We start from the raw sequence: 18,259 nt of genomic DNA, 5'->3' as shown, positions 1-18,259 counted from the left end.
TTTTCAAGACGGACTTTTCAAGAAAAGGTGGACATCATTAAGAAAGGTCATCAGTTATTTCCTGGCTAATGGTACCCTCTGGTTGACTTATATATTTATCTCAATTGGAGATAAAGATATAAATCAAAATAATCCAACAATGTTAGGAGATGTGTCAAAAATAGCAACAAGTTTAATACAGATTCCTCTTTTGCTCTGTCATTCAGTATGACATTCATTAGAAATGAAAGTGAATAGTATGTTTACTCAAGCACAGTGAAACAAGTGAAACTATTTTTCGACCTCTGTATACTCAGATCTTGCTATTTCAAAGGATGCAAATATTTTGGGAACGACTGTCTTTTTTCCTGGAGTGACACAAACCACACCTGATAAATTCATGGATAAAATGAATCTACAGTAGTCCTAAAGATTTTCTTTCATTATCTTTATTTCTATCATTTTCTATACGATTGACTGGAAAGTATTTGTCTCTCTGTTTAGTTCATTGGGTTTGTGTCATCCCCTGCGGGATATGTTCATTACATTATTCCTGCAGGTATGCAATAAATCAATAGATTTTCCTGTATTGGAAATATGGAATGAGCTTGGTGGTCCTTTATCTGGAATTAATTCTATATCAAAATGTCCACATTTTTTGTGATCACCAATTTGCAGGCAAACTACTCATATTGTTGAGATGAACACATGAAATAATCTTGTCCATTCGAGTGTGTGTGTGTGTGTGGGGGGGGGGGGGGGTATGTGCACGCGCATGTGTAGTTTGCATTTGTCTAATGAACTGAGCAGATGGCAGTAACATTCCTTTGCTCTTGATCACCCCGATCTCCCAGTGTCGATGTGTGTTTTTGCTGAAACAAAACACAAAAGGACACTTCTGAGTATTTCTCTCACCATTTAAAAATCATTGGTGAATGCCATGGATGTCAGAAAAATCTGGACAGACTTCATGCAGAGTTCAGCAGTGATGCTTTATTGCTCGAGAGGCAAATTTGTCAACGGGAAGGCTTATGATTTACTATGTGCTTGACCTCAGGTTCACTTTCGACTTTTGTCATCATCCCCTCGCAGCTTTGGCATTTACAAATACACACACACGTGTACACGTGCACTCACACATTCACATGTATTTATGGTATTGACATAAAACTAAACAAAAATATCTATGACACGCTTTAGTGTGGATTCTGGCTGTCTTGTTCTTAAAGGACAACCAACACCTTTTTTGTTTCCTAACTGACATCAGAAAAACGTTTTAGAGCATCTAAAATACCCAAAACACACGGGCTGATATTTTCAGTCAAATGGAAAGCACCAATAAAAATGACTTAAAGTGTCCCAAAACTGCCACAAAATGCACTCGGAAATGGCATGATTCAGAAAGTCCCGCCCCCTTGTTTGTGATGTCACGCCAGGATACTCCTCCACAAAATGCCTTGCTCCACAATCAAAACAATGGCTTCAGAGAGTTCAGATTCAGAGAAGATGCTTTCTTGTTACTCATCCAGTTATGAATATGATTCAAATAGTCCTGAAGAGGAAAGCCTAAATGTTTGCAATCGATTAAAGAAGTTCTTCCGGGTCATTTTGAGGCATCAGGACTGATGTGTAGCGTCCCAGAAAATACAGAAGATGGCGCGCAAGCTCTGTTGGAAATGGGCTGATTTGTCTGCTGGGAATTTGTCTCAACTAGTATCAAATAGTAGTCTTGGTGCAACAAACAACGATTCATCATGGCGTTATGTATGTGTTTTCCTTCTAATTTCGCCATCAACACAAAGTTTTCAGACCAAACAAAGTACCCAAAATGCATTGTGTTGCTCTCTCGGTCAGGGGCGTTCCAGACGTGACATCACATCTGGAATCGTCATCAACTAGAAATCAACTTCCTGGATATTCAGTGCGAGTCTTAAAATGTAAAATATAGCTGTATGCCGTGGAATCTTTGTAAAATGCACTCAGTAGAAGTCATTTGAAGTGATTTTACAAATTATGGACGCAACTTGTCCGGCGGTGTTGGTTGTCCTTTAAATGTTACCAACGCCATTTTTAACCCCTGGTTTCCATTCATGAAGCTGTCCCTTGATTTTTGATTTCCTCAATGATTATGCTTTTTTTTTTCTTTCACAATCACAAAGGATGCACTCTTGTCTCCCTTGGTCTTCCAGCCCTCTTATTGGATGAATGTATTTACAGTCCTGATGTAAATGAAAATATAAAATACACAGCGCATCACTTGTCTTAAACAGAAATCGTTTGAACTCATTCACTGCCATTCACAAATTTATTCGGGAATTGAAAATATGACATAAAGCGCCATTCCTGAATTTATTCGCTTTTGTTTTTTAATGTTTGGGCGCTGATAAAGCGCTGGCCATGACCTCTGGCAATGTTTTTTTTCCTTTTGCACTTTTGCCCATGTTATTGCTTTGTTCCAGCTTCAACTGTTGTTAATGCGCTATATAAACCAATATGTATGTATTGCATTGTATTTTGGACAGCTGCCCTCTTTGCAAACTCATCTAACTCCAGATCCATATCATTTAGGAATTAACTCTTTTTTTCTAATGAAAGAAGAGAGTCTAAGATTTCTTACCCTGCAATGAATGTTTAAGTAGTCCTAAAACTAAATATTCTGCGGGTCCTGGAATTCAAGTGACAATGACAAAAACCCTGGCACTGGAGTGGACACATTTTTGCACGCCTGTCAGTGAGTGAGTTAATAGTGAATGTGTTTTTTTTCTTCTTAGGAAAGAGGCACAGAGGAGTGAAGGCCATGCTGGCATGCCAGACGTCGTTTCACAGTCTACTCGGCTTTCTTGGCTTTCCTCTTTCGAGCGCCTTCACTCAGTTCTTCTTTGCTTTTGAGTGACGAAGGCGTTGAGGCAGCTGGAAGGTGATGATGGGCTTCCTCGGAGCCGCCAAGAGGTGAGCGGAAGAGCACATGGCAAATCCAGGATTCGATGAGGGCGAAGGGAGAGCTATGAGAATGACGGGCAGTCATCCACACCTGAAGGACAGGCAAGCAAGATTTACGTTCATTTCTTCCCAAGACCAAACATGCCAGTTTAATAGTGCACCGATGTCCACAGAACAAAGATTTGCTTTGAAGATTTCCATTGAGCCTCAACAGCTCTGAAATCATTCCCATTATCCATGAAATTCGAATCATTAACAGAAGTTTGCTGAAACGAATTGTCACGACACTGCGCAGACTTATTCGACTGTTTCTTAAAAAAACGAGAATGTGTTTGTTTGCTGCTTGTTTTGAATGTGTTTTAAAGTTTTACTCATGTTCTAACACTCCATGTTACAACCGCCATGTTCAACGTAAATAATGCTATGCAACATGGCTCAATGCGTATTCGATTAGCCCTTTCGGCAGTTTCTGGCAGATCACGGAAAAGCCCAAAATATCCTCTACCATGACAGTGGGACGCAACAAAACAAATGCGAGGTGATTCTGGCTCATTATCGCTAAGGCAAGATGGCAGACGACAAACTTTAAAACCTCTGAAGGAAAACAATTGCTGTTTAACTCATTCACTGCCATTCATTAATTCACAGGTGTCAAAGTCAAGGCCCGCGGGCCAAATCCGGCCTGCCACATCATTTTTTTCCGCCCGCGAAAGCAAATCAAACTTGTTAAATTCCATGATGATTGCTAAAATCTGAGCCAAAATTTCATATTTTTGGATGTCAACCACAATAAAAGTCATTATTCTTGACTTCAGATTTGAAAACGAGTTATTCATTAATTTGTTGTGTGCTCTATATGTAATATTTGAAGGGATTTAAACATTCTAATGGGTTCCCCAAATTCATAACGGCCCTCGAGAGGAAACCATAACTACAATGTGGCCTGCTGCAAAAAATGACTTTGACACCCCTGCATTAATTTATTCGGGAATAGAAAATATGAGCGCCATTCACAAATTTGTTCGGGTTTTGTTTTTCATGCTTGGGTGCCGATAACGTGCTGTCAGTGAATGAGTTAACAACATTTGTTTCTTTCGCTATTTTAACAGATGTATGTCATAAATGGCGCAGATCATTTAGCAATATGCGCTAATCGGAATAGACTTGGCGCAGTGGAGTTCCAAAGTTGCGCCAGTGGCTTTCAAAATGCGTATATGGCCCAAAGGCGTGGCCCAGATGCATCCCTGCGTATATGTGGAGTAATATTGAGCCATAACAACTACTGTCTTGCAACTACTGTCAGCAGCCACCGACTCCATTTCCCCCAGTAGAAGTGCGCGGTCCATGCTGGGACATATAAAACGTAACACCAGCCTCTACTGTAGCGCCTTATAATATGGAGTGCCTTATATTTGGAAAACCTTTATATGTTTATATATTATATTTGGAAAACGTTTTACCGTACATTCATTGAAGGTGCGCCTTATAGTTTGGTGCGCCTCATATATGGAAAAAGTTTGAAAATAAACCATTCTGCGCCTTACATTCTGGTGCGCCAGAAAATATGGTACTTAAAGGACAACCGACGTCTCCGGACAAGTTGTATCCATAATTTGTCAAATGGCTTCAAATGACTTCTACTGAGCATATTTTAATGAGATTCCACCGCATATAGCTATATTTTACGTTTTAAGACTTGCGGTGAATATTCAGGAAGTCTTGTTTTTGAGTTGGTGACGAGTCCGTACGTGACGTCACTAGAGGAACGCCCCTGACCGAAAAAAAGACACATTGTAGCAGTCCTTCCATCAAGTCAATGTATTTTGCTGTACTTGTTTGGTCTGAAAACCTTGTGTTGCACCCAAAAGCCGCCAGAAGAGGGCGTCCAAGCTCCATATAAGCAATTTGTCAGCCTGTGGAAACGGGAGCCACAGGAGGTCGCCATTTTGTGCCTCTTTTCTGGGATGCTACATTGCAGTCCAGATGCCTCAAAATGACTGAATACATTATTTAATCGATTGCAAACATGTATGCTTTCCTCTTCAGACCTATTTGAATCATATTCATAACTGGATGTGTAACAAGAAAGCATATTCTCCGAATCAGAAGCCATTGTTTTGATTCTCCAGCAATGCAAGACGTATTGGCGTGATGTCACGAACTGGGGGCGGGACTTTCTGAAAATGCCCAATTCGCAGCTCAATTTTTTTGCAGATTTTGGAAACTTTAAGTCATTTTTATTGGTGTTTTGCGTTTGAATAAAAATATCATACTGCGTGTTTTGGGTATTTTAGATGCTATAAAACGTTTTTCTGATGTCAGTTAAGAAATAAAAAAGTGACGTCGGTTGTCCTTTAAATGTGGCAAAACGGCAAATATCCCATGTGGTACCAATATTTGTTTTGTCAGTTAATAATCCGGATGATTAATTTTAACGCATCACACAGTGTTGAAAGTGTAGCGCAGAGCAGACCTTGCTTGTAGCCATGAAGAGGGTGAAGACGATGATGAGCATGCTCCTAGACACTGGAAGCCAATGAACCTCCTGCATGGTGAATAGGATGGCTCCATACAGGCTGGCTTTGGTTGGGCTGCAGAGGCAAAAAAGAAAAAAAATAAGGATTACGTGCATATCATACAATACTGTACTTGCTTTTGGCTGTAAAATTAGAGGTGAACCCACTTTATTTGATCAGTTGCGCACCTCACTCAATATACGCTAAATGATTTGCATGCTGGTTGCTATCTTATTTTAAATTATGTTGTGTTGTAATACACATAGCAACTTTTGGGCCATTTAACTCATTCACTACCATTCACAAATGTATTCGGGAATTGAAATTATGATGTAGGGCGCCATTCCCGAATTAGTTCGGGTTTTGTTTTTTTTTCTTTCTTGGGTGCCGATAAAGCCCTGGCCAAAGCCTCTGGCAATGTTTTTCCCTTCCACAATTAGGCCGAAATTTCCTTTTTTTCATGTTAGCACTTTGTTCCAGCTTCAGCTCTTGTTAAAGCACTATATAAATTAGCTCTCCAATCTGATTACCTCTAGTGTTCTATCCCTGGCACTGGTTTCACCTCATTAGTGTTTATGTATTTATTTATGTATGTATTTTATTTGTTTTTGTATCTAGCTAGCTAGCTAGCTGCCTAGATACCTGGCCACCTACCTAGCTAGCTGCTGATGTGTTACTTCCGGGTAGAGTGAACGCTGGCGCGAATGGCTGCCGCTGCTCACCCGCACAAAAAAAAAAAACATCAGCCGTCATCTGTACTTCTTTGACTCTCAAAGAAGTACAGATGACGGGTGAAGAAACCTTTTCATCGATTGACCACTCCTGTACGACTGAGAACTTACACAGACGTTTTACAGTCACATGTTTTGTTTTGTGCGGGTGAGCAGCGGCAGCCGTTCGCGCCAGCGTTCACTCTACCCGGAAGTACCACATCGATGTGACTGTAAAGTATCCTTGAGAGGTCAATTTGACATTTTAGTTTGGACTTTAGCAAGCATCATGGAATTTCAAAAGTTTGATTTGCTGTCACGGGCCGAATAAAATGATAGTGTGGGCCAGATTTGGCTCCCGGGCCTTGACTTTGACACCTGTGAATTAGCCGATAGTGTGAACGAATGTAACTTTAATGAGACAATATGAATACCAAAGTAATGATATTGTGTTATGATGCCTGCAAATTTATCATTTAACGTACCAAAATTATCAAGAACATTTGATTCCTACAACTGCATTTATCACTGTACCGAATATCCAGCAACACGTTACCCCTCACAACCATCAGGGGGCATATTTTGTCAGAATCTGGTAATTATCATCTATCCATCCATTAATGTTCAACTCTTATCCTGAAGTGGGTTGGGGTAATTGCTGTAGCCTATCCCAGCTGACTGGACGAAAGGCGGAAACACCCCAAACTGTTTGCCAGTCAGTAAACAGGGCACATATAGAGATAAGCATCCATACATACTTACATTCGCATCATCACTGGGTGAGAAACCATCTCGCGCTGTGGCCACACAAGCCAGGCAAGTGGACCACTACACCATCAGCGACTGTAATTCTCATGATTATACAACTTACTTTAACTCAATTTGAGAGTACAGTGAGACCTCAACTTACGAACTTAATTGGTTCCCAGACAGAGTGTGTAAGGCGAAAAGTGTGTATTTAAAAAAAATAATTCCCATAGGAAACCATTAAAATAGGAATAATCCATTCCCGGGTTTCCATAAAATATACTTTTCAACTAAATAAGCCTTAAAACTACACACAACATACCTTATTCTATGTATAATAAATGTGCTATTGTATTGTAATGAAAGAAATACACTGCATTGTATCATAAAGTCACTTGGCGTTGGAGGTCGAAGGTCAAAGGGAATTGCTGTTTGGAAAGAGAGGAGCATTACATGACGACTGTAATTAAAGAAATAAACTGTGCTGTAAAATAAAGCTTTATTTACCTTTTTAATGGTTGTTGATGGCTTATGGAAGGAGAGTCACCTTCCATAAGGACTGTTGGTAACTTAACCTCTGCTGCTGTTCGGTCGTGTGCTTCCGCCGAATATCATTCCGCCAGCCGTGGTGGGTGTGTATTATGAAAATAGTGCTTATTATAAGGTTTAATTTTCATAAATTTGACGTTTGTAAGACAAAAAGTTTGTAAGTTGAGGTGTTTGTAAGTTGTTATTTACAATCACACCCATGGACAATTTCCAACCTTGAATCCAATTAACATGCAAGTTTTTGAAATGGGAGAGAACGATACGCTATCCTGAGAAACTGATGCCAACTCCACATATGCAAAGACCAATCAAACAGCTAAAACAACAGCTAAACAGCTACACTAAATGACAGAGACAAATGACAGAGCTAAATATAGCAACTGATAACATAGGATCCATCAGCGTGCAGCAGGTGTGTGTATTAGCACACATGGAGTCTTGAAAGAAGAAACTTACAATGACATGTTGAGGATCTCGTTAGTCTCGGGTCGCCACACGCCACGAAGCAGTTGCTCAAAGTTGGAGATGAGAGCCACTCCAGACCCTGTGAAGACACACAGTGACTACAATGAAGGAAGGATATGTGATTGCACATTTGACATGCAATATAACAGGATCAATACTCATCAAAGAAGTCTAAGATGGCGTCCGAGGAGGCAACTGTCAGCTTTTTTGTTGTTGTTTTTGTGTTTTCTTTTGTCACCGTCTTCTTGTGTGGAACAGATACGGATTGTTTTTCGGCATTTTTGACCACGACATTCATCAAGGAGGAGACAACACGAATATGCCAGCACTGTTTTTGATTGGGGGGAATGTCAGTGCCATTTGACTGTCATCGCTGCACACCTCTCTTGAGGACCCCGTGATGAAAAGAAAGAAGCGTCAGCGCAGAGCGCCGATGCATATGTGGAGCTGTCGCGGCTTGGAATTGAAGCGGATTTATGTGGAACAGGAGATGTAAGGCAGTATGTTTTCGTCAATGGATGCTACAGCTTCCTTTTTGTTTTCAACATTTAGCTTGTAGAAGATGTGCGCATTCCACCATGACCTCCCTGATCCACTGGTGAAATAGACGCTTTGATCCTCTCATCTTGAACTGCTTCATGTCACAAAAAGGGTGCAGAAAGTACTTCAGATTGAATGACTGCCTTTTGTGTTGTCATATTATTTGATATTTAGTTTTTTTGTTCTTTTGACTTCAAGATGGCGCCGCAAGACAGGCTGCCTTTCCAGCAGCTCCTGTATTTTGTTTTTCTATTTCTTTCTTTCCTTTCCTCTTCCTTTCATAACTTTGCTGTTGTGAAATGTAAATTCCTCCAGTGCAAGACTAATAAAGGCTAATAAAATCCAATCAGTGTTACAGTGTGGTCTGCCAATTTGTTACCTTTGACATAACCGACGATGACCATGATAATGTAGCCATGGTGGTAGGCATGATAGGCATGGTGGACGCCGGCGGCAATCTTGCGCGTGCGGACGACTTCCTTTAGGGCGACCAACACCAACTTGACAGGCGGGAAAGCCACACATTTGTAAAAGAGGTTCAGTGGGCAGTAGAAGATGAGGTACCTGTGTTTGTATACAGTATGGAACAGACATTTACAAAATTATTTCAGCTGCGCTACTGTGTTGCGCTACTGATGATATAGCATATATCGTATGCTTTATGAATGATATAAGATGTTAAACAAAAGACTGGTGTCACAAAGGGTATATGTTAAACTCTTGAACCAGATGAACCAGCACCGTCTATAAAAGGCTCTTTGCAGCGTTTGCTTCATCTGGGGTGTGAGAAGAGGCAAGAGTTGTTCAGGACAAGTTGCCTGCTTACAATGCTCTGACCATTTGAATGTTCCTGGCCAAGAAGAACTTTGCCCTGCTCAAGCAGCCCCTGACCTGTGTGTGTGTGTGTGTGCGTGTGTGTGTGTGTGTGTGTGTGTGTGTGTGTGTGTGTGTGTGTGTGTAAAAAACGGTTATTTAAACAACAAAGTCAGTCAAGAACAATGACGTTTTGGATAGTTTTTTTTCCTCTTGAACTTTTGCCGGTGCTTGGACGTATGGATCTATCATTACACCGGTGTGGAATGTAAATGTGAGTGAAACAGGTTGTCTGTTACTGTGTGTTCCCTTTGATTGTTGGCTGGGATTAACTCCAACTCCTGCAAACTTAATCGCGAAAACTGCACAGTCCAGAAAATGGATACCGCAATGATTTTTGGATAGAAAACATAGTGAACAATGATAGCAGTTTCCACATGGAAATCGGATGTTACTGTTGTTCAAAAGTGAAATGATTAAAAAATAAAATGTGATTTTTTTTTTTACTCACCAGATAACAGAGGCCAGCAGGATATGGCTGTTGTGTTGGAAATAGTCAAGAGGGCTACCACCTAGCATGATATCAGCTAGAATGTAGCTCCCAAAGCAGTAGAGCATGGCACAGAGCCACGAGGCCACAGGACTCTTGCGAGAAACCTCCACCGAGCCTGCACAATACAGAGACTGTAATCATATCATCTTATCTTAATAAATAAATGAGAATAGTATCATTTTTTAGGAAACATTTTTTTATTGGTAATAAGATGGTGCATCAAATGTAAACGTCAGTTGCTAAAGATGCTAACCAATCCAACTCACCGACTATCATCGAGGTGTTGTCCCCTCAATATAAAAATGGCATGATCGTTGTTGCTCAGTTCTGAATGACACTGAGTGGGCTACTCATTAAAAAAATACAATAAATTCATTTAAAAAGTTGTAAAAAAATATTTGGTCTGAAAACCCTCATTTCAAGCTCATATAACTCCAAACCCATATAATTTAGGAATTAACTCTTTTTATCTAATGAAAGAAGAGAGTATAAGGTTTCTAACGCTGTATTGAATGTTTATGTAGTCCTAAAACTCAATATTCTGTGGGTCCTGCAATTTGAGTGAAAATGACAAAAACCTTGGCACTGGATTGGACACGTTTGCACATAGTCTGGCAGTTAATGAGTTAAAAGAAGTCAAATGGTCTTTTTCTTTCAGAAGACTCCCATAGAGTGATTGTCTTTAAATGTAAACTTGCTGCGATTGGACATGCTTATTTCATTGTTTGTCTTTGTGCAGCATTTTTCATTTTTCATTTTTCACATTTGATACTAATTGCACCATAGATTACATTTTCTTCACACGTGTAATTAATGAAATTAAAATATGGAAAATAACGAATCAATATAGAATAAATATAATGATCACGAAAAAAAAAAGTATTTCTGCTCATTTTTATGCCTGGTATTTCTATTAGCGCTCATGACCTTAAAGGACAACCGACACCTCCAGAGTGTGTGCAAAAAGAAAGACCAAGTTGTGCCCATAATTTGTAAAATCACTTCAAATGACTTCTACTGGGCGTATTTTACAAAGATTCCACCGCATATAGCTATATTTTACATTTTAAGACTCTAAATATTCAAGAAGTCTTGTTTTTGAGTTAATGACGAACCCCTAAGTGACATCACGGCCGGAATGCCCGTGACCGAGAAAGAGACACACAATGCATTTTGGGTACTTTTTTTTCATCTGAAAACACAGTTGATCGCGAAATGAGAAGGAAAACTGCATAAATAATGCGATGGTGAATCATTGTGTGTCGCAGCATATTGGGGTAACACGCATAAAGAAAGTGCAAGTTTACACAAATTCCCAGCGGATAAATCAGTCCATTTCCAATGGAGCTTGTGCGCCGTCATGTGAATTTTCTGGGCACTACATTGGAGTCCACATGGCTCGAATTGATACGGAAGAACTTCTTTAATCAATTGCAAACATTTATGCTTTCCGTTTTAGAACTATTTGAATCATATTCATAACTGTATGAGTAACAATAAATCATCTTCTTCGAATCTGAACTCTCTGAAGCCATTGTTTTGATTCTGGAGTATGGTAGTGTGTGATCAATAGTGATGTCACGAACAAGGGGGCGGGACTTTCTAAATCTGCCCAGTTCTGAGCTCATTTTGTGGCAGTTTTGGGACACTAAGTCAATTTTATTGGTGTTTTGCATTTGACTAAAAATATCAGCCTGCGTGTTTTGGGTATTTTAGATGCTATACTGCTATCTGATGTCAGTTAGGAAACAAAAAAATGGTGTCGGTTTCTCCTTTAAACATATGCTGCAGTGACCTTCAAAAGTTATCAGTGCAAGCTGCGTGTGTGTGTCTATGTGCAGTATCTGTGTCCACGCCCACACCGCCATCAAGCGTACGCCCCTGATAGGAGTCTTTTATCATCACTTATTTGTGGGTTGACTGTTTAACAGATCAACTGTGCAATAAATGTTTAAAATGCAGAACGGGAAGAAAAGACAATTTGATTCAAATTACGATTGAATGATGTTCAGAAGAATTGCTGCCAAGTATCATGACATAGAAATACAGTAAAGTCTCGTTATATCGATATTCAAGGGAGTCCAAAAAAATATCGATATAACCGGGACTATCGATATATCCGACCCTGTTTGCATGTAATTTTCTCCGTGCGTGCATAGAAATAGTATTGATATAACCGGGACTATCGATATATCCGATATCGATATAACGAGACTTTACTGTACATCGTTTGGTTGCTTCTACTGTACAAGGAAAGTGTCTTGCAAAATCATCAGGATAATTTAATAGATTGTATGGTTGTAATTATGATCGTTAAGCGGTGAGCAAAATGATTATCTTAAATGTCTAACAACAGGTGTGCGAGGGTGTCGTCGTGCTCGTTTTGAAAGCAATCTGATGCTGAGAAATGCCATACTAAGAATAGAGTTTTCGATATGCTTCTTCTTCCTCTGACTTGCAAGTGGTCGGCCTTATCTTAAACCAGTGTATGAAATAACATCTGGAGGCCCGGGGCGTACAACTTTTACATCGGGCGTACAACTTTCAAAACGTCTCGGCCCGGGTGGCCGACAACTTCTTCAAGAAAAAAAAAACATGTTTTTTTTTTTTTTTCAAATCAAACGTTTGTTTTATTCAATATTATGTCAATCAATAAATAAAGAAATTATATTAATATGTATTCAATAACGAACGTTTGTTTGGCAATTAGCATACTCGGCACGGCAGCCAATCAGAAGCCTGTTTCGTGCTTCGGACTATCCCGTGACTGTAAAGTGTACTTGAGAGTTTTGAAAGGTGCTTAGAAAGAGGAGTCCACGTGGCTTTTAGCAGACAACGCAATGCAAACATTGCATTGTGGACCGTGACGACAAACGACAACTGGAGCAAAATCTTCAGCAAAGGGTATTTATCATAAATTAAGCAAGGGAGCATTTGTGGTAGGTACTTCCTTAATTAAAAAAATCCTTTACACTTCGCAACATTTAGTCGTCTTATTGTGTTTCAAATTGTGAAAAATGGGGCAGGCAACTTTATGGCCGGGCAGGCAACTTTTCAGAGTTGTCTGCCCTGGTGTCCGCAAACTTTTTGTCATGAGTTGACCACCTTAGTCAACATTGCTCTGACTTACTGTGTCATGTTAACTCATTCACTGACATTCACAAATTTAGTTGGGAATTGAAAATATGACATAGAGCGCCATTCCCGAAATTGTTCAGGTTTTGCTTTTTCTTGTTTGGGTGCCGCTAAAGCGCTGGCCAGGGCTTGTGGCAATGGTTTTCCCTTCCACAAGGGGTAAGCACTTCCCTTTTTCCATGTTAGCACTTTTGTTAAAGCGCTATATAAACCAATACGTATGTGTCGCATTGTATTTTGGACAGCCGCCCTCGTTTTAAGCTCATATAACTCCAGACTCATATAATTTAGGAATTAACGTTTTTTTCTGATGAAAGAAGATAGTCTAAGGTTTCTTATGCTGCATTGAATGTTTATGTAGTCATAAAACTTAATATTCTGTGGGTCCTGGAATTCGAGTGACAATGACCAAAACCCTGGCACTGGAGTGGACACATTTTTGCACATTGTCTGGCAGTGAATGGGTTATTTAATAAATAAATAAATAAATAAATAAAATTAAATAAAATTAAATAAAAAGCATGCAAATAAATACCGGACTAGTAATTTGACTGTCAAACTTCCTCCAAAGTAAACAGACATGAAGTTGCGCCTTGAAAGCCTTCGTCTTACCAAATTACATTTGAAAACAACATAAGCCTATACAAAATATACAGCAAATTAACAAGTAAATAAATAAATAAATAATCCTTGAGCAAGGCACCGAATCCCCCAACACCAAACAGCACTGTTTTTGGAACTCTTAATTCTGACATCACTGGTTGTCTGCATACGTGTGAACTGCTTTTATTTATGATGCACATTATGAAAATATGTGGGAGTATACATTTAATTTCATTATGATTCTTTTTTTAAAACCCCATTTCAAATGTATTGGATTATTTGGTGGTAACTTTACGGCTAAGTGGTTCCATGGCTTTAAATGTGTCTTTCCTGTGTGGAGTTCGCAAGATCCACCAGTATAATTATATTTTTCTTCTGGTACTCCATCTTGCTCCCATGTTAAAAAAAATGTTACAAGACTCTACTATGTCTGTCCTGATTGGCTGGCCCATTGTCATCTTGGATCGGCTCCAGCTCACCCGAGGAAAATGGATGAATGGATCACAGCCCGACTTCTATCATGACAGTCAATGGTGTGATTACATTACGGGACAGAGCATATGCAGACTGGAAGGATGCATATTAACAATTTGAAGATGCAGTAAGTGATGCTAACAATTAACAAACTCCAGTGTCCTTATTCAACACACACTCGCACACGCACACACACAAAGTTCCATCCCAGTGATCCACTGAGCTTATAAGCAATGAGAAACAAAGACCCCACTTTTCCTTTAGTACAAAGCGCAGTAAATTGTTCCATGTTTAACAGTCAGTCCACATAGCACACAGTTAAACCTGAAGCCTACAAGAGCCCCTGGGGCCCACTGACATCTATTTCAGGATATTCTATTTTTTAACCATGAGAACTTCTCTCACATTTCATCTACCTAAGACTCTACTGCTCAAAGGACTTAAAACTTGGACGTCAATAGTCTAAGTGCTTTAATTCAGTTCAGTGATTTTCTCCCTGTCTGAATTTCCTGAGCTAGCTTGAGTTTTTACAGCTGCACGCTTTATGTAATAGGTCAAGCTCTTTATGGAAAAGAGGCACTGGCCATATAAAACCACCAAAAAGTCCTTGTAGGGATATTGAAAGTGTTGTTGTGACGAGAATGAATTCTGATTAACTTTTAAAATAAACACTTATCCGTGTGCATTTTCAATTTCTGATAGAATAGCATAATGAAGTTTCAGTAAAAAAAACGCCTGTGTTAGTTCTAGACATACAATCTCTTATTTCGAAAATCATATCTAATCCATGCATGTGAGTTCATATTTCTAATGAATTTTCAAATGAATAAAACAAGCCATCCCTTCATGAATTCTTGCGACTCACCTGGCTCATATTTGAGGTAGAGGATGGACACAATGTAATAAGCCACATCGAACACAGGAAACATTCCAATTTTGGAGAAAGCTTGAGCTAAATCTCCCAAATTGAGGGCAGCCAGCACGTCCATGTTGTTATCAAGATGCTCCCCCACTCTTATAAATGTCCAACTGCGCAGTCAGGCTCAGAAGACCCCCTCCCCACAACCCGGTCCACGGACTCTCCACCAAGAACCCCCCAGGCGTCGACTGTGAAAGGTTGAGACATTCAAGCCTTCCTATTAATACCACTCATCCTCGGTCGTCGTCATCATCATCATCATCGTCAACAACAACAGCATGACCATCTTCATCCTCATCATAGCATGTGCTCGGAGCTGGTTGCTACGATTTTTTTAAGCGGCAGTTTGCATAGCAGCTGCTTCAAAAACGGCTCTTGACGTCTTATGCACCCTATATATATTATATTGGATAGCAGGAAGGAGGTGGCTGGTGGAGAAACACATTATATCAAACCACCAGTGAGACGATTTTTTTAATACCGGAATAAATACATGTCGTGTATCTCACCATAAAACATATCTACACATCGATTGATGTATTAAAATGTTCATACGCGACAAAACATAACATGTATCCTTGTTATCAATGTCAAAAAAAACGTAATTACTCACAAAACAGCCATGGCCATTTGTTAACACTAGATGGCACTACAACGCTAGGCGGGTAACGAAATGTCAATGGCACAAAATTTTGTATGAAAAAATACTTTACTTTTGCCATCACAAGTACATGTAGTGCCAAAAACAAATTGACAATCGTCATTTAACTAGTAGTGCAGATACTCTGTTAAAAGTATATAAATACACAAATACCGATTCCACTTGAGGAAACGTAAATTGAAATGTGTAAATAGAAAAGAAGAGTAAAAGTGTCGTTTTACTTTCAATTGTGATTGCAACATTCTGATAATTTGTCACGAACCACAAAGAATACGGACGATGATTCATTATGATTAGTGTAAAGTAGCATTCTTATTTCAAACCAAAAATGTGACACGAATCTTAATTTACTGGATTAAAATAAATTGTTTAAACACTCACCGTGTTATGCTGGATTTTACATTTGGTGTGTGTCAAAATGAATATATGCGTTGACTGCTATAAAAATAAATGGTTTCTAGTCTCCTTTTAGGTCAATATTTGTTCATATTAGAGACAACCCTTTCACTGACATACTGTTTCATATCATGTTACAAAATACATCCATAAAATAAGTGTTCGGTGAGTAGGTTTTGCACCCCTTTTAAAAACAAAGTGCAAATATACAAATGTTTTCCTTGAACTGGTGGCCTGATACTGAATATTAAAATAAATTCCCAATTTTGTTGCAGTCGTTCTGTACCTGAGACACAAAAATGAAGGCAAAATAAGTTGAATTTCACATTTTGTGCCGCAAATATGGAAGTGATGCGTTGGTAATTCTGTTTTGTTGCCGATTCGTTCTGTACCTGGAAAACAAAAATGAGGGCACAACAGACCCACTTTTTGTCATTTCGTGGTGCGAATACGGAAGTGAGGTGTTAGATTTAAATGTTGACACGATGATCGGAGATTTGCTACTCTTCGGGTAATGTAATTAAATACATTCAATCTATATACTTAATATGTAGATACCATATCCATATGCCTAATACAGTAGTTGTTTTTTATGTGCGTGGGAATCAAACTGTCCAAATTTTCGCTAACTAGCTCAGTGCTAATGCAACCTCACACGCCAAATGCTTGTGACCTTATAAATACAACAGTTAGAAATTACAGCTCGTTTTATCATTTTCCAGGACCTTGTTGATCAATGCAGGAGCTGTGCTGAATTTCAAGCTGTGAGTACATACTAAAAGTAAACCTATTTTATTAAAAGGCTGACGCTGCTGTAAATGAATGTGCACGTTGATCATTGTGACGTGAACCCTGTTGTAGGAAAAGGAAAGAGTCCCATGGATTTGGAGATGAGTCAAGAGGTCCAACGACAGGTGTGTGTATGAAAGAATACAAACATTAAAGCGTGGTTGTGTTTTGTTGTTTTTATGTCAATACATCTTTTGCAGGTGACAACATTCGCGAGTTCCTCCTCAGCCTGCGATACTTTCGCATCTTCATTGCACTATGGAACATCTTTATTATGTTCTGCATGGTTCTGTGAGTAAAATTATCAGTGCATAATATCCACTGTTGTTTCATTTCCATACTTGTGCACTCTTTGAACCAAATGGAATTTGTGAAAAAGATTTATTTGTAATGTTTTGATGTGCCCAATCATCCTCAAATGATTTAATGTACCACCTGTACACCACATTACTTTGCATTTGCAAATGAAACATTCAATGCAATAGCATATACCCATACATATATAACAGAAAGTGCTGTCATCTTACAACCTCGGTTTTTGTTTTATCAGTATATAAAATGATAAGGACACCGATTCGCTGTTACAACCTCTGAAGTTAAAAGCCTAAAGAAAAAGTAGTGGTATATAAAATTATAGAAGTACATTTTAAAGACAATCTTCTTGTTCCTAATCCTATCATACTCTGTGGTGATACGGTTTTAGAGAGAACTCATGAAAGTGGAATCTTGTTTTGCTCTTTGTCTAAAAAGTGTGTTCTATATTCACAGATTTTTTGGATCTTGAACAACAGCGGCTCTAGCTGGACTACGACCAGGCGACTGATTTTTCAAGATGACTGCTCAAAATTCCTCAATATTGTTTTTTTTTATGCAGGTATTGTTTATTTTATCTGTAATTGTTCCTTTCCTTCTTTACCCCCACTCAACTGCACGCCCCTATAAAAATGGTTAGACTGCTGTATTTATTTCATCCTACCTATCCAGATGTTTGACATTTGTGGGCTTCAATGGTTCAACGATATTCTTGTAGCGTTATTGCATAAAAGTAATGGACTGTCTTCTTTCTGTTTAGGTATTTTTAAAGATGAAAAGTTGAATACCAACACAATAATAAATGTTTTCCTCTGCATTTTTTCTGTTGTCCCAACAAAATTTCATTGGAATTTGTATAACCAGTTCTTGTTGTATGCTGCAGTCTTCTTTTTTTCTTAAAAGTAATTTTGAAATGCCCGATGTTTTACAATCTACTGGATGCCAGGCTGTGATTGAAATGCATTATATTTCTGTATTACTACATTATATGCCGCTGTTCACCTTCACAAAAAAATACATAACTGTAAAGTGTCCTTGAGAGTTTTGAAATATGCTAAATGAAATGTATTATTATTATTATTATTATTATTATTATTATTATTATTATTAAAAGGGACCCCCGAGTACAATGACGGACCTCAACGTGGCGTCACTTAA

General features: G+C 38.9%; 2 protein-coding genes across 4 annotated transcripts in view; one reads left to right on the top strand and one right to left on the bottom strand.

The window, feature by feature from the left end:
- The window catches only part of tmem38a (transmembrane protein 38A), a 211,604-nt gene extending 196,581 nt beyond the window's left edge, over window positions 1-15,023 (bottom strand). Inside the window, exons 1-6 of one of the 2 annotated variants that reach the window (XR_016115506.1) lie at window positions 14,890-15,023; window positions 9,771-9,927; window positions 8,826-9,010; window positions 7,898-7,985; window positions 5,393-5,510; window positions 2,691-3,010 (exon numbers count right to left, since the gene is read on the bottom strand). Coding sequence is in view for 1 of the 2 variants with exons in the window: in XM_089000316.1 (XP_088856442.1) it covers window positions 2,807-3,010; window positions 5,393-5,510; window positions 7,898-7,985; window positions 8,826-9,010; window positions 9,771-9,927; window positions 14,890-15,013 (876 nt within the window). In the remaining variant the exon portion in view is untranslated. Of the gene's footprint in view, window positions 1-952; window positions 3,011-5,392; window positions 5,511-7,897; window positions 7,986-8,825; window positions 9,011-9,770; window positions 9,928-14,889 lie in introns of those variants that run through there. The other variant, XM_089000316.1, reaches the window with a different exon arrangement.
- A 22-nt stretch (window positions 15,024-15,045) lies between these two features.
- Window positions 15,046-18,135, top strand: smim7 (small integral membrane protein 7). Of its 2 annotated transcripts, none has more exons than XM_089000317.1 (5): window positions 15,046-15,140; window positions 16,723-16,764; window positions 16,862-16,914; window positions 16,990-17,080; window positions 17,558-18,135. In XM_089000317.1, the coding sequence occupies exons 1-5, from the start codon at window positions 15,046-15,048 to the stop codon at window positions 17,571-17,573; spliced, it is 297 nt and encodes a 98-aa protein (XP_088856443.1). In that variant the 3' UTR covers window positions 17,574-18,135. The 2 variants fall into 2 exon arrangements, with proteins under 2 accessions (XP_088856443.1, XP_088856444.1); XM_089000318.1 differs by lacking the exon at window positions 15,046-15,140 and adding an exon at window positions 16,412-16,511.
- Window positions 18,136-18,259: the final 124 nt, after the last annotated feature.

The sequence above is a fragment of the Hippocampus bargibanti genome, linkage group LG07 (genome assembly GCF_051943395.1).
Source record: "Hippocampus bargibanti isolate YZ-2025 linkage group LG07, ASM5194339v1, whole genome shotgun sequence".
NCBI lineage: Eukaryota > Metazoa > Chordata > Actinopteri > Syngnathiformes > Syngnathidae > Hippocampus > Hippocampus bargibanti.
The sequence above is the reverse complement of the archived record's forward strand: the minus strand, read 5'-3'. Positions and strand labels throughout refer to the sequence as shown.

Excerpts from the sequence above, each read along its gene's own strand:
- smim7 (XM_089000317.1), top strand. The coding sequence starts at position 15,046 with ATGTCCAACTGCGCAGTCAGGCTCAGAAGACCCCCTCCCCACAACCCG. Across the intron at positions 15,141-16,722 it reads CCAGGCGTCGACTGTGAAAG|GACCTTGTTGATCAATGCAG; the intron begins GTTGAGACATTC and ends ATCATTTTCCAG. Across the intron at positions 16,765-16,861 it reads GCTGTGCTGAATTTCAAGCT|GAAAAGGAAAGAGTCCCATG; the intron begins GTGAGTACATAC and ends ACCCTGTTGTAG.